General features: G+C 51.8%; 1 protein-coding gene across 1 annotated transcript; it reads left to right on the top strand.

Annotated features, from left to right (window-relative positions):
- Nucleotides 1-1074: 1074 nt before the first annotated feature.
- Nucleotides 1075-8237, top strand: DHH (desert hedgehog signaling molecule). Its single transcript, XM_027036037.2, has 3 exons — nucleotides 1075-1689; nucleotides 4372-4633; nucleotides 4914-8237. Exons 1-3 carry the CDS (start codon nucleotides 1387-1389, stop codon nucleotides 5537-5539), a joined length of 1191 nt encoding a protein of 396 aa, XP_026891838.1. The 5' UTR covers nucleotides 1075-1386; the 3' UTR covers nucleotides 5540-8237.
- The last annotated feature ends 5114 nt before the right edge of the window (nucleotides 8238-13351 follow it).

The raw sequence follows: 13351 nt of genomic DNA, 5'->3' as shown, positions 1-13351 counted from the left end.
CTAATGTACAGAGTTGCACTGAGTGCTTGTCTTGGAGCTGAGGGAGGGGGGAGTATAGAACACACACGAAAAGTGTAGATTCCATGAAAATTTGCTGAGCGCCCTACTCTAGGCCAGGTACTTAGCCACGGGGATTCATGGTAAACAGTTTTGTACTTAAGAACTGCTTTGTCTAGTAAGGGTGACATAATTCTAATACATACCACAAAGGTTGACAGTTAATCACTGGTTCTCAGGGAAACAGGTGGGCAGTGTCAGGACATCAGGGAAGGCTTCTTAGAGACAGTGATTTCTAAACAATAATAGATTGGTGGGTGGAGTGTTGCAGGCTCAAAGCCTCTGAGATGAACCTAGATGGCTGGAAGCAGAGCCCGAGGGGGTCCAGAGAGGGAGAAAGCTATAGAGAGATGCCTAGATGGAAGGTGAAGGGAAGCATCCATTAGCCTGTTAGAGACTGTAACTGTACTCACTTTACCTTCCAGCAGCTTCCACCTGACAACGTTATGCATTAGAAGAGAAGCAGCCTTTGGGTGTTTGACAGGGTGGAAGTTTGAAGTCCAGAGCTAGATAATAACTACAAAACTCTGTCCCTGATTCTGGGGGAAGCTCTCAGAAAAAAGCTGCAGAGTTACCAGAGAAAATGGTCTGCTGGTACCCACCCCTTCCAGTCCTAGTTACTGCTGAGAAGAGATGAAAAGTGGGGGACGTTTGGGGAGGACCAGTGAGAAGAAAGGCTCTGGTTGTATGCCCAAAGGGCTTGGCTGGCCTTGGGTAGAAACTAGAACCCATACTCCCTGGATGATAGCAGAGGACAATGGCCTGCCAGGATAGGCTTTGGGACAGTAAAGATCCAATTCAAGTATCAGAGGAGGGTGGTTTGGTGCCAAGCCTAGGTTTGGGAGTAGAAGGATGCTTATTCAGGCAGCTACGGACTGAAAAGCTGCTAGGAATTCTTAGACAGGTGCCTGCCCAGTTTCCAGGATGGGACACACTTCAATGGACCAGCGGTGACCGACTAGAGCCCCCGCCCGGGTGGGAGGGGGAGGGACGGTCCTGGGAGAAGGGCGGGGGGCGGGGCCAGGGGCCACTTAAGGCGGGGCCGGGGAGTTCTGGCAGCGCAGGAGCCGGGCAGCAGAGCCAGGCTGGGCTGGCACTCACCCACGACCCCCCTTCCCTGCTATGATGGCCCATCAGTAGCAGGTTCCAGACCCCCCGGGGGCATGTGGGCAGAGCCAGCGGCAGCCAGGTGCGCAGAGCCACAAGAGCTCTAGGGCGCTCTGGGGGCAGCTCTGCCTGCTGGGCTCTCTGGTGCCGAGGGAAATGCCCAACTGACGGGCGAGCTAGTGAGGACAAGAACCTTCCCTGTGGCCTGAGTCCTCTGCATCCATGGCGCTGCCGGCCAGGCTGGTGCCCCTGTGCTGCTTGGCGCTTCTGGCGCTGCCTGCCCAGAGCTGCGGGCCGGGCCGGGGACCTGTTGGCCGGCGCCGCTACGTGCGCAAGCAGCTTGTGCCGTTGCTCTACAAGCAATTTGTGCCCAGCATGCCTGAGCGGACCCTAGGCGCCAGTGGGCCGGCAGAGGGGAGAGTGGCAAGGGGCTCCGAGCGCTTCCGGGACCTGGTGCCCAACTACAACCCGGACATCATCTTCAAGGATGAGGAGAACAGTGGTGCAGACCGCCTGATGACCGAGGTAAGGAGGACCACTCCCCACCTGCGCCCAGGGCACTGCCAGTTCCTGCGGCAGCCCCGGAAGGGTGAGCTGGGTTTCATCTATAGGGACCTTACACTCAAAATCTCTCCTCACCATTCCACCCCCCGCCCAAGGAAAAAAAAAAAAAAAACCCACCTTTGCTCACTGGACTAAGTAATCTGGAGGGATCCCAATAGGGAGAGGCTCGAATGGGGAGGGGAGGAGGGACTAGTGAGAGTGAAGCTGGGAGAGACAGAGAGGGCGGGGAAAGGAGGATGGCGGCAGGCGAGACGGGAAATGGCTGAGGCGTGGACCGGGGGTCAGCTACCGAGCCAGGCAGGAAGGGCTGGGGTGAGCTGGGGGCCAGGAGCTGGCTAGGCAGCAGACAGAAAGCTCTACCCTTAGCCTGGCTCCTGACCTGATTGTGGAAAAGATCTGTGGGCTTTGAAGAGATTGAAGAGATTGAAGGAGAAAGAGGTGGCGAAGGGTTAGGTCACCAGGTCATCTACCTGAGAAAGGGCTGAGCAGGAATTGTCTTCAGCATGGGAGAGGCACCCTAGAACCAAGGCAAGGCTATTCTAGAGTCTAAACGACTGTCTTGGGTGAAAAGTAGTCCTCAATGGGAAGAAGAGACGGGCCCACCTGAGAATCAAAGTGTTCCAGGCATCCCTCAAGCTCAGCTTAGCTCAGGGGTTTTCCTTGAAATTGAAGATTAAATTCAACTACCATGCAGCAAACATCTGCTGCAGACTGGAATCTAACTGACCTAGGATGAGGTGAGCAATACCTTAGGGGTGAAGGACCACCTCTGGCCAGTGATCTTAAAGGTCAGAACTGGAAGGAAACTTGGAAGTCACATTTTTCCACCTCCCCGCCTCAATTTTGCAGCTGAGAACTGGGCCCCAAGAGGAAAAGCGATTTAATCAAAGTCTTAAAAACTAATTAGTGGCATGGCTGGGACTAGAATTCAGGACTCCTGATTCTAAGTCCTATACACTTTCCATTACACCACCTAATTGTGTATGGAGTGGGGAGGTGGGGGGAGAGGGAGGGGTACGGATTTCCTCCGATTAATTGCCATAGTTTTCCAGGTTACTTTGTTAGGAAAACCTGTCCAGGGGAGAAAGAATTCCTTCTACTTCTACTCAGAGATTGGGAAGGGGACACTCCTTCCCTCCTTGGTCATGGAATATTGTGACCTGTTCCTCTGGCTGCCACCTGCAGCAGAGGGGCCAGAAAAAGGGACAGGCCCAGGAGGGGCTCTAACGGGCCTGGGAACCCCTCAGTCCTGCTTATCTCCCACACCCTGGCTGCAAAAGGCCTCCATTGAGTTGGCTCTGCACTGGGCTGCTGCCCCCGCAGGTCAAGGCCTCAGGGCCTCCTTAGGGGACAGAACGACAAAAAGTTGGAAGGAGTTACCACTTTTCCTGTCTTCCCCTCCCCTGCTCTCCAACCCTGCGGAGGTGTAGAAAACTCAGGAAGAAGGGAAGGGGGAAAGTGCCCCTCTGGCACTTAGGAGAAAACCAAGTCCGAGGTGAGAGGTCGGAGCGAGGAGAAGAAAAGGAAGCTGTCCTCTCCGAGCCTCCTCCCGCCGCGTCCGTGCTGTGGTGCGTGCCAAGGTCTCCGGCTCCCAGACTAGAGCCGCCCAGATAACCGTGGTCTCACTCCCCCGGGTGCAGGCTTCCAGCCACTGATGCTTTCCCTCCTCTCCACTCCCACCCTGCAGGGGGCCCCCCAGTTCCGCGCAAGGGCAGCTCCTGCTAATCTCAGGTGCTACTCCCACGCCTTTCTGGGATGCATCTGGAACAGAGATGGAAAGACCGGGCTCTCCGGGCTGGCAGAGCCTGAGTTGGAATTGGGAGGGCTGGTCGCGCTGGGGGAGGGGGCCCGGCGGGCGGGAGCAGGGATGGGGGGCGCGGCTTTCTGCCCTTTCCTCTCCCTGAGCCGGGGCGGCTGAAAAGCGCCTTTGTGGATGGAGCTGCTGAGTCCGCTTCTCCCGGCGCGTCCCCGGCCTCGGCCCGGGATTCTCGCTCGGTTAAGTCATCCCGGAGAATGGCCATTGTACTTCGCGCAGCCCCCGCCACCCAAACCCTTTTTCCAGCAGCCTTGATCCCCCACGGCTCCGCTTGGGCACCTCTGTGGGGGGCACTCGCACCACGAAGGGGTTAATGCTAGGGGCCGAAAGGAGGAGGAGGAAGGAAGGAAGGAAGCGATGCCCGGTGCCAGGGAAGGCAACGAAACAAAAGATGAATCAGGCGGAGGGAGGGCAGCCGGGGCTTGGGGCGGGGGCCAGCCTCAAACAGGGGCTCCTCTCCGGGAGCCAGGCTGCTCAACCCCTCCCTGACCGAGCTTCCACCCGCCCTCTCAACTCTTGCCCTCTTCCAGGTTGAGCCGAGGTCCCATAACGAGTGAGGGGCGGGCGTCGAAAGTGGGGAAAGAGCTAGGTATAGGCACCCCCTATCAGTCTCCGAGGGCACCCCACAGTTCTCCCATAACGCTCTGGAAAGGGAGTGCTTATTGACGACTGCACCTATTCGGCTTCTCACTTCTCCGGGACACTCAAAACCTGGGAGGGAGTGGAGTCAGGCCAGGAAAACAAAGAATCGACCCTCCCGTCCAGGTCCCTTTTGCCCCTAAGGTGAGAGTGGTAGTGAGGAGACTGACTCCTTTATTCCCCGCCAGCGCTGTAAGGAGCGGGTGAACGCGCTGGCCATTGCGGTGATGAACATGTGGCCCGGAGTGCGCCTACGGGTGACCGAGGGCTGGGACGAAGATGGCCACCATGCTCAGGACTCACTCCACTACGAAGGTCGTGCCTTGGACATCACCACGTCCGACCGCGACCGCAATAAGTATGGGTTGCTGGCGCGGCTGGCAGTGGAAGCCGGCTTCGACTGGGTCTACTACGAGTCCCGCAACCACGTCCACGTGTCGGTCAAAGCCGGTACAGTAGGGGGTGGGTGGTGAGGTCCACCCAAAGGGGGCTCCTGCCGGGAAACTGAGGCTGCACCTCTCCGGTGCGACCGTAGGGGAGACCAAGTGGGCGTTAGGGTTGTAAACCATCCTTCCATTTCTGCCCAGGTTGGGGCCAGATCCATGGGAAATTACATTCTGTCCCAGGACTGGTTGAGGTCTGCGGCTGGGCTCGACCCATATCTTTGAGAATCTGTACATCCTGGAACCGCTGGTCTTGATTCAGTCATCTCTGTGCATGTTCCCTGCAGATAACTCACTGGCGGTCAGGGCAGGCGGCTGCTTTCCGGGAAATGCCACCGTGCGCCTGCGAAGCGGAGAGCGGAAGGGCCTGCGGGAACTGCACCGCGGCGACTGGGTGCTGGCTGCAGACGCGGCAGGCCGGGTGGTGCCCACGCCCGTGCTGCTCTTCCTGGACCGGGACTTGCAGCGCCGGGCCTCTTTCGTGGCTGTGGAGACCGAGCGGCCCCCGCGCAAGCTGTTGCTCACGCCCTGGCACCTGGTGTTCGCCGCTCGGGGGCCAGCGCCCGCACCGGGCGACTTTGCGCCGGTGTTCGCGCGCCGGCTGCGGGCGGGGGACTCGGTGCTGGCGCCCGGCGGGGACGCGCTTCGGCCGGCACGCATAGCCCGCGTGGCGCGCGAGGAAGCAGTTGGCGTGTTCGCGCCGCTCACAGCACACGGGACGCTGCTGGTCAACGACGTCCTGGCCTCGTGCTACGCGGTTCTGGAGAGTCATCAGTGGGCGCACCGCGCTTTCGCTCCTTTGCGCCTGCTACACGCGCTGGGGGCGCTGCTTCCCGGCGGGGCCGTCCAGCCGACTGGCATGCACTGGTACTCTCGGTTCCTCTATCGCTTGGCGGAGGAGCTGCTGGGCTGAGCGCGGCGGACCCAGAAACCCAGGGGCGCCTGCTGAAACCGGGGCGTTCGGGCTGAGATCTGGGGATGTGGGCAGCAGAGGAGGCTGACTGCGGGGGGAGGAAGGGATAGGGGAAAAAATGGAGGCGAGACTGGACTGCTTGGTTTAGGGGCAACCTCCAGCTGAGAGGAGATCCCTGGTCCTAGGTAGACGGGGTTGATGGTGGGTACTCCCTGACGAGGACTATTTCACCTCTTCCCGAGTGCCTCGGCCCCACCCGATTATTTTATTTTATTTTCTATTTATAAATTGTAATATAATGATCTGCTTGCCCCGCCTGGCAAGGTGAGGGGCCAGGGCACGGCGTTAACACTGTCTGACACAGCCAGCCAATCTGACGTCTGACATTTTCCTACAGGTGGGCTAATAAAGGGAAGGCTTGCAGGAGCTTATTGGAAAATATCTCTATTCAGAGAGTAATTCACCTCCAGAGTGGAGAAAGGGAACTAACTCCGAGGCAATACCTTCCTTCTGACTCCTCCTACCCCACCCCAGCAGGTCTTCCCGCCTGCTTCCTCCCCTCAGAGGTGGGGCCCAATTGTTCAGCTCCGGAGACCAGGAGACCAGATGAGTCATACCCTTTTCTAGGCTGTTGGTGCCTTCTCTCACCATCCTTCTGCCCCGACGGTTCCATACAGAATGTTGGAGGGGACAGGGTTGTTGAAGGAGCAAGAGGGTCCAGGAACGTCCTTTCTCATTCATAGGGGTTCCAGCAAGGTCTCTGGCCATTGAGTTACTGATGCCCAGAGAATTCTGGTCCTTGATTGTTAGCCTGCAATCCTGGTCCCTTCCCAAAGGCCGTGAATCAACCTCATTCCCATTCTACCCTAGTGTCAGGGTCTGGATGGGTCCCGTGTTTTATTCTGGGATGTCACTGGACCAACTGATGACCCTTGGGAATCCCTGGCTAATTTATAACTGATAGTTCCCACACACTCTTGGTCAAGAGAAAGAACGGGCACAGAGGGCTGGAACTTACCTCTCCTGAAGGGCTGTGGGCAGAGAACAGCTTCAAGCCCTGGTGTGTGTGTTTGGGGGTACAAGGGGAGGCTCTCCAAGCAAGAGCATATAGGTATTACAACCTGAGTCCCCTTCTTTTTTAAGCTTATTTATTATTAGTAGTAGTAGTAATCTCTACACCCAAAGTTGGGCTGGAACTTGTGACCCTGAGATCCAGAGTCTCATGCTCTTCCGACGGAACCAGCCAGGCACCCCGCCCCCCCCCCCCCCCCGGCAAGTCCCCTTCTTGATCACCTGTCCTAGTTGTTTCTACTGGCTTCCTTCACCATCTCCTCTTCCTTCCCCTGTTTTCTCTCTCTCTCGGCTTTCTTCCCTGGCCTGGGTGTTCCTGGAAACTTCAGGTTCCAATGCAGCAGACAGGCAGGAATTCGGGTGCCCCTGAGTTAAGAATGGATGCTCTGAGGAAGCTGGGCCTCAGTGGAAGGGTAATGTCTGGGGTCTGGGGGATGGAGGGGTTTGGTGGTACCACTGAGGAGCCAGCCCTTGCCTGTCTCAGCTGTGCACTCACAGTCCATAGGGTCCCTGCTTTACACCGCCCCCTGGTGGCTTTCAGGATCAGTTCTCTTCCAGACCACAGGAAAGAGAATTATATACTGCAGGGATGGGTGGACTGACCTGCGCAGAGGAGCCTTATCTCAGGAGGTGAAAGATGGTGTGCAGGGCTTGGTAAGTTGCCAGGGTTGAGCCACAGGTGTCAAGGGCTGGTGAGGAGTCCACACGCCTCACCTTTTGAAAACTCTTCCAAGCCTGGCATTTTTGCATCCCTTGTGCCTGGTTTAGCTCTGTGGCTCCCAGTTGCTGAAGGTATAGTTGTAGCCAGATTCTGTGAAGATCCAAGTAGCCAGTTCATCTCCCTCACCTTGTGACACTTGAGTTCAATGTCTGGAGGTCAAAGCATACTTAGGGTTCCAGGTAGTGCTTGATAAAGGCAACATTTGGAAGCAGAATACGTTTACTTTTAATGTCCTTCCACTCAGTATTTCCTTCAATCCATACCAGGTACCCGTTGCCACCTTCCCCTCCCTTTTCCTGATCTCAGAAACATAATCCAAGCTGTGGATCTTTCCCCAGAGCATCGCCTCGAAGTCAGGCAGACCTGCAGATAATGATACCACCCCGAGAGGATTGTTGACAAGATGAGTGTATGTGCCAATGTGGAATAGGCACTCAGTCCATGTTTTCCATGATCTGCTCCATTTCTCACTGCCTTTGCTGCTTTTTATTCTCTGTCTACTTCTCTACTCACCACTCCACCAGAAGCAGGATTTATCCATGATTCCCAAATATTTTGGGGGCTGTGTTGCCCCTATAATGGTTTCATTTCATAACATTCTTTCAGAAGGTGCTGTGTAAAAGATTTGGGTTTGCTTTAAAACTAAAGTATAATTGGCTCGGTCGGTTAAGCGCCCAGCTTTGGCTCAGGTCATGATCTCTCAGTCTGTGAGTTGGAGCCTCACATCGGGCTCTGTGCTGACAGCTCAGAGCCTGGAGCCTGCTTTGGAGTCTGTGTCTCCCTCTCTTTCTCTGCCCCTCCCCTGCTCACACTCTGTCTGTCTCCGTCTCTCTCAAAAATAAATAAACATTTTTAAGAAATTAAAAAAAACTAAAGTATAATTAAAAGTAATCTTGTTTTGAGAAGTTACAGAGCATTTTGTAACCTTGGCAAGACCTCTCTGCGTACTGGGAAATCAGAGTTGAGAACCACTGTTTCAAGGTTCAGATGACCTTTATAAGCCCTCAAATCCACACATTTCACACACACCCCCTTTCTTCAAGCAGGAGTTACTTAACATCTACAGTGTAGTGCTGTATTACGCATGAAAAACACACAAAATATTAAGAAACAGCTTCCTCCATGGAGGAGTATACTTAAAGGTATAAGTTGGTTACCAAATCAACATTGTTACTTAATCAGGATGAATTGAATGGGTGGAAAATGTCATCAAAGTACAGGGAAGACCTTGTGAAGACAGCGAGGCCTGGATAGAACGTTAAAGCGTGTAGGTGGTAGAGACCAGAAAGGGCATTCCAGGCAGAAGTAACAACATGAGCAGCGACTTGGAATCTGGAAGGAAGATGTGCAAGCTGGCTACATGTAGTTCCAGTTGGGGAGTGGAACTACAGGTAGCAAATGTTTCTTGAGAACTTACCATGCATCAGGCCCTGTTCTAGCCCTCTACATGCATTCTCATTCCATCCTTAAGATAACCCTGTGGGGTTATATTACAGATGAGAACACCGAGGCAAAGAGAGGTTTCAGTCACTTGCTCAAGTTACCACAGCTGGTAAGTAGTAGAACGGGAGCAGGAATAACAAGAAATAAGGTTGCCTTGATGGATGGGGCCACCTCCTATAGGCCCTTAAGAAGTTTTTGACTCTCATTCCCTTCACTGAGTGACTAGGAAGTCCTAGCATTTTGACAGTTCTATTTTGCTCTCATTTTCATTGGCTCTTCTTTCTCCTGCCTGGATGGCTGGCTTCCTTAAACAATTTTTTTTAATGTTTATTTTTGAGAGAGAGAGAGAAAGAGAGAGAGCACGTGCCCATGCGTGTGTATGCGTGTGTGTGTGTGTGTGTGCATGCACGTGTGAACGGAGGGGAAGTAGAAGAGAGGAAGACAGAGGATCCCAAGTGGGCTCCAACACTGAGGGCCGCTGGGCTTGAACCCATGAACCCAGAGAGATCATGACCTGAGCGGAAGTTGGATGCTTAATCCACTGAGTGGCTGGCTGGCTTCCTTAACTAAAGTTACCTAGCCAGTAAACCAGTAAAGGATATTTATTTATTGATTTATTTAAATATATATATATATATATATATATATATATATAGGCACTCAGTCCATGTTTTCCATGATCTGCTCCATTTCTCACTGCCTTTGCTGCTTTCTATTCTCTGTCTACTTCTCTACTCACCACTTCACCAGAAGCAGGATTTTTCCATGATTCCCATATATATATATATATATATATATATATGTATATATATATATATAAATTTTAAAGTATATATTTAATTAGAGGAGAAGGGAGACTGAGCTTTGTTACAGACTGAATGTACACATCCCCCTCCAAATTCATATGCTCAAACTCTAATGCCTATGTGACTGTTGGAGATGGGGCCTCTAAGGAAGTAACTGAGGTCAAATGAAGTCATAGGAGTAGGGTCCAGATCTGATGGGATTAGTGTCCTTATATGAAGAGATACCGGAAAGTTACTATCTCTCTCTCTGCCTGCACCAGGGAAAGGCCCTGTAAAGACATAGTGAAAAGGCAGCCACCTGCAGGCCAGGAAGAGAGTTCTCACCAGAGACCAAATTGGCCAGAACCTTGATCTTGGACTTTTCCAGCCTCCAAAACAGTGAGAAAATAAATGTTTGATGTCTAAGCCACCCAGTTTACGGTATTTTGTTATGGCAGCCCCGACAGACTAAATACAATCCTTCAGAAATGTTGGAAGTAAGAAGAGGCCAGTGCTAAGATGGGGTCTTAGTGAAAACAATGTACTCTGCTTGAAAAGCGAACATTTCTGACCTAGAGCTCTGACTGCTTTCGTGGTGTCCACCATATTGGAGGAAGCTTTCTTCTCTGTCTGGGAGACTGAAGCAGCTGTCTGTGGGAAGAAGGCTATGGCTGGTCAGGGTATTTCCCTGTGGGAATTGTGTGGCCAGTTAGCATATGCAGACTCTCTTCTCCCTGTGATTGTCTCTATATGTGGATTGATTGATGTATACAAATGAACATCAGAGGGGGAATATCTTGTCAGGTTTTACTGAGTGCCCGCTTTGTGCCAAATACTGTGCTGTGCCATGGCGGGGGGGGGGGGGAGGACAGTGAGTCAGGCATGGCTCTTACAGTTCACCTGGCAAGACAGACACGGTGGTCAGAACGTTGTTGGTGAGTGCAGTGAGATAGATGAGTGACTTTCAAGCTGAGACCTGAGGATGGGTAAGAGTTGTTCGAGCAGGGGGAACGGCATATACAAAGGTCTGGAGTTGGGGAGCAAGAGTAAACTGAACCCAAGTTCAGTTTAGTAGAAGGGAAATGTGAACTATTTAAAGATTTTTCAATTTTGTCCTAAAGATGAAAAGCAGTTGTAGGATTTGAAGCAGATGGGGGGGGGGGGTGTCAAACTTCAATTTTAAACAAGAAATTGGAAATCAGATGGGCTTTTTAGGTCATCTTTATCCTTAAGTATGTTGGTCCTCCTCTGTGCATGTGAGTGTTGCTAGGTTTTTAAAAAAAATTTTAAAAACGTTTATTCATTTTTGAGAGAGAGAGAGACAGAGTGCAAGTGGGGAAGGGGCAGAGAGAGAGGGAGACACAGAATCTGAAGCAGGCTGCAGGCTCCGCGTTGTCAGCACAGATCTGTCAGCACAGAGCCCGATGCGGGGCTCGAACCCATGATCCGCAAGATCATGACCTGAGCGGACACTTAACCGACTGAGCCACACAGGAGCCCAAGTGTTGTTAGTTCTGATTGCAAGTGGCAAATGCCCCCATCCCCGTACAGAATGTGTTATGGGAGCAGATGGTGGGGGGCAGTGGAGGGATGCTGGAGCAGGGCAGGATAGGATAGGGACAGATCTGAAGGGGATACCTCCATCCCTGGCTTTGCTTCTCTCTGAAACCTAAACCCAAACTGTCTCTCAACTTGTCTCCTTGGGACCGCATAACCTAAGAACACAGTTATCTGACTCCAAACCACATGGTGTCCAAACAGAAGTCCTTGGAACTGGGGGCTCCTTTTCTGCTATTCTCTTTTACTTTCTAGCCATTCTTTCAGCAGAGTTTGGCTTAGCTTGGAGCTGATGGCCCTAAGCTGAGACAGAGCTGCCATCCTGAGAGACAGGTCTGGGATGAACATTGCAGCTGCCCAGGGAACAGCTGGTTAAGCCCTCAGCAGCTGCAGCAGCTGGGATTCCACCCAACATTTGAGCTGGGATTAATCCCATTTCCTCCACACACATCCCTTCCCTGTTCTAGTCCCTGGCCAGTCTACAGTATCTCGTAGAATTTTTGAGACTAAATGTCATGTGCCTCTCCCTGAACTAAGTGAAAGCCAAAGTCATCCACCTTCCTCCTCTTGGGGGCAGGTGACCCAAAGCACTTCTGGACCATTGCAGGAATGAGAGCCTCCTTGCTCTCATTCCCTCAATCCCTTGATAAACTGGCTAGGATGGATTATTCTTTGAAATGTCTGATTTTCAATAGCCATTAGAATTGGTGGGGTGAGGAGGTAGATTTCCTTTATCTTTGAAAGACTCTATACCAAGGCCTGGAAACTTGGTGGGAGTGTTACAGGAGGATCAAACATCATATGGGTATTTGTCACTTTTCAACCATGATTGCTTCTCCCGTAACTGTGATTCTACAGTTGTGAACAACAGGGCTGTTTATTCCATTTGGTGCTTATACACCAGCTGTGTGACCTTGAGGAAATCACTTTGTAAGAGATGCCAGAGGCTACAGTGAGGTGCTTCCAAGAAGTTGGAAAGAAGGGGGTGCCCTGAGATTTGAATAAGGCAAATTAACACAGAAAGGAACAAGGCATTTCCTCCCAAACCTGGAGAGTTGACTCCCTCCTTTCCACAAATATTTATCAGGGTCCTGCAAGTACTAACAGGTATTTTACTATGCTGAGGATTTCTAATATTTTTGTAGGGAAACAGACAATCCTTTTAATAGATTAATTTAATTAGGGTTTAGCTTGGTGAAGCGGCCTGACCAAATTTGAATTTTAGAGAGATCACTCTACTTGCCGAGTGGAGAATGAACTAGAAAGGAGTTAGTGAGTCCAGGGAGGAGAGCAAAAGCAAAAAGGATAGTGCAGTGGTGCAGAGAAGAGATGATGTTGGTAAGGTAAAGAAGTGGCAATGGAGATGGAAAGAAAGGACAGTTCTAGGAAATATTTGTATTCATGGGATTGATAGGACTTGGTGGTTGATTGAATGAAGTAGGGAGCAAAGAGTAAGTAGGAGGAGAAAAGGCTTTCTCTCAGTTTTCGCTGTGTGATATTAATGTGCCTAAAATGAAAGAGGAGGACTAATTGATCAGCCAATATCAATCTATAATCCAAAATGGAATGTGGCAGATGGGCCACTCAGTCAACGAGAGTTGTTACTGTGTGCCCAGGAGGATCTTGGTGAGGGAGGTGCCATATGTAGTCACTGGTGGGGCAGGTATGGTTCTTCAGGCCTCCAGACAATTGGCTGAAATCCCTCATAGAGATGTAATTTTCTGCTCTTTGGGCAACAGTCTGGTACCTCAAAGGGAGTGCCCTAGATAGAGGACACAGGCATCCTGGGTGGTGGGAAGGGAGCATGATGGGTCCGTTGGAATGGTAGGACCCAGATCAGGCACTCAGGACTTCTTGTAAGGCTTCTCTAGCATATGAGGATTTGGAGGTGTCCTGAGCAAGTCCAGTTCCCAAGTTGGCTAGACTGAGTGTTCTTCCCAGGATCTTCTTTCTCAGTGGTGTCCAAGGAGGGAGCCAGACCATCTGCCTTCCTCTAGGCATATCTCTCTGGCCAAACTGTCAATTCACTTTCAAACCAATAATGATAATTATTCTGATGGCTTCAATTCACTGAGTACCAGCTCTTTCTTTTCTTCTTTAACGTTTATTTAATTTTGAAAGAGAGAGAGAGAGAGCAAGAAAGGGGCAGAGAGCAAGGGGGACAGAGGATCTGAAGTGGGCTCCACCTTGACAGCAGAGAGCCTCATATGGGGCTCAAACACACTAACTGTGAGA

Source organism: Acinonyx jubatus, chromosome B4, assembly GCF_027475565.1.
Source record: "Acinonyx jubatus isolate Ajub_Pintada_27869175 chromosome B4, VMU_Ajub_asm_v1.0, whole genome shotgun sequence".
Classification (NCBI taxonomy): domain Eukaryota; kingdom Metazoa; phylum Chordata; class Mammalia; order Carnivora; family Felidae; genus Acinonyx; species Acinonyx jubatus.
The sequence above is the reverse complement of the archived record's forward strand: the minus strand, read 5'-3'. Positions and strand labels throughout refer to the sequence as shown.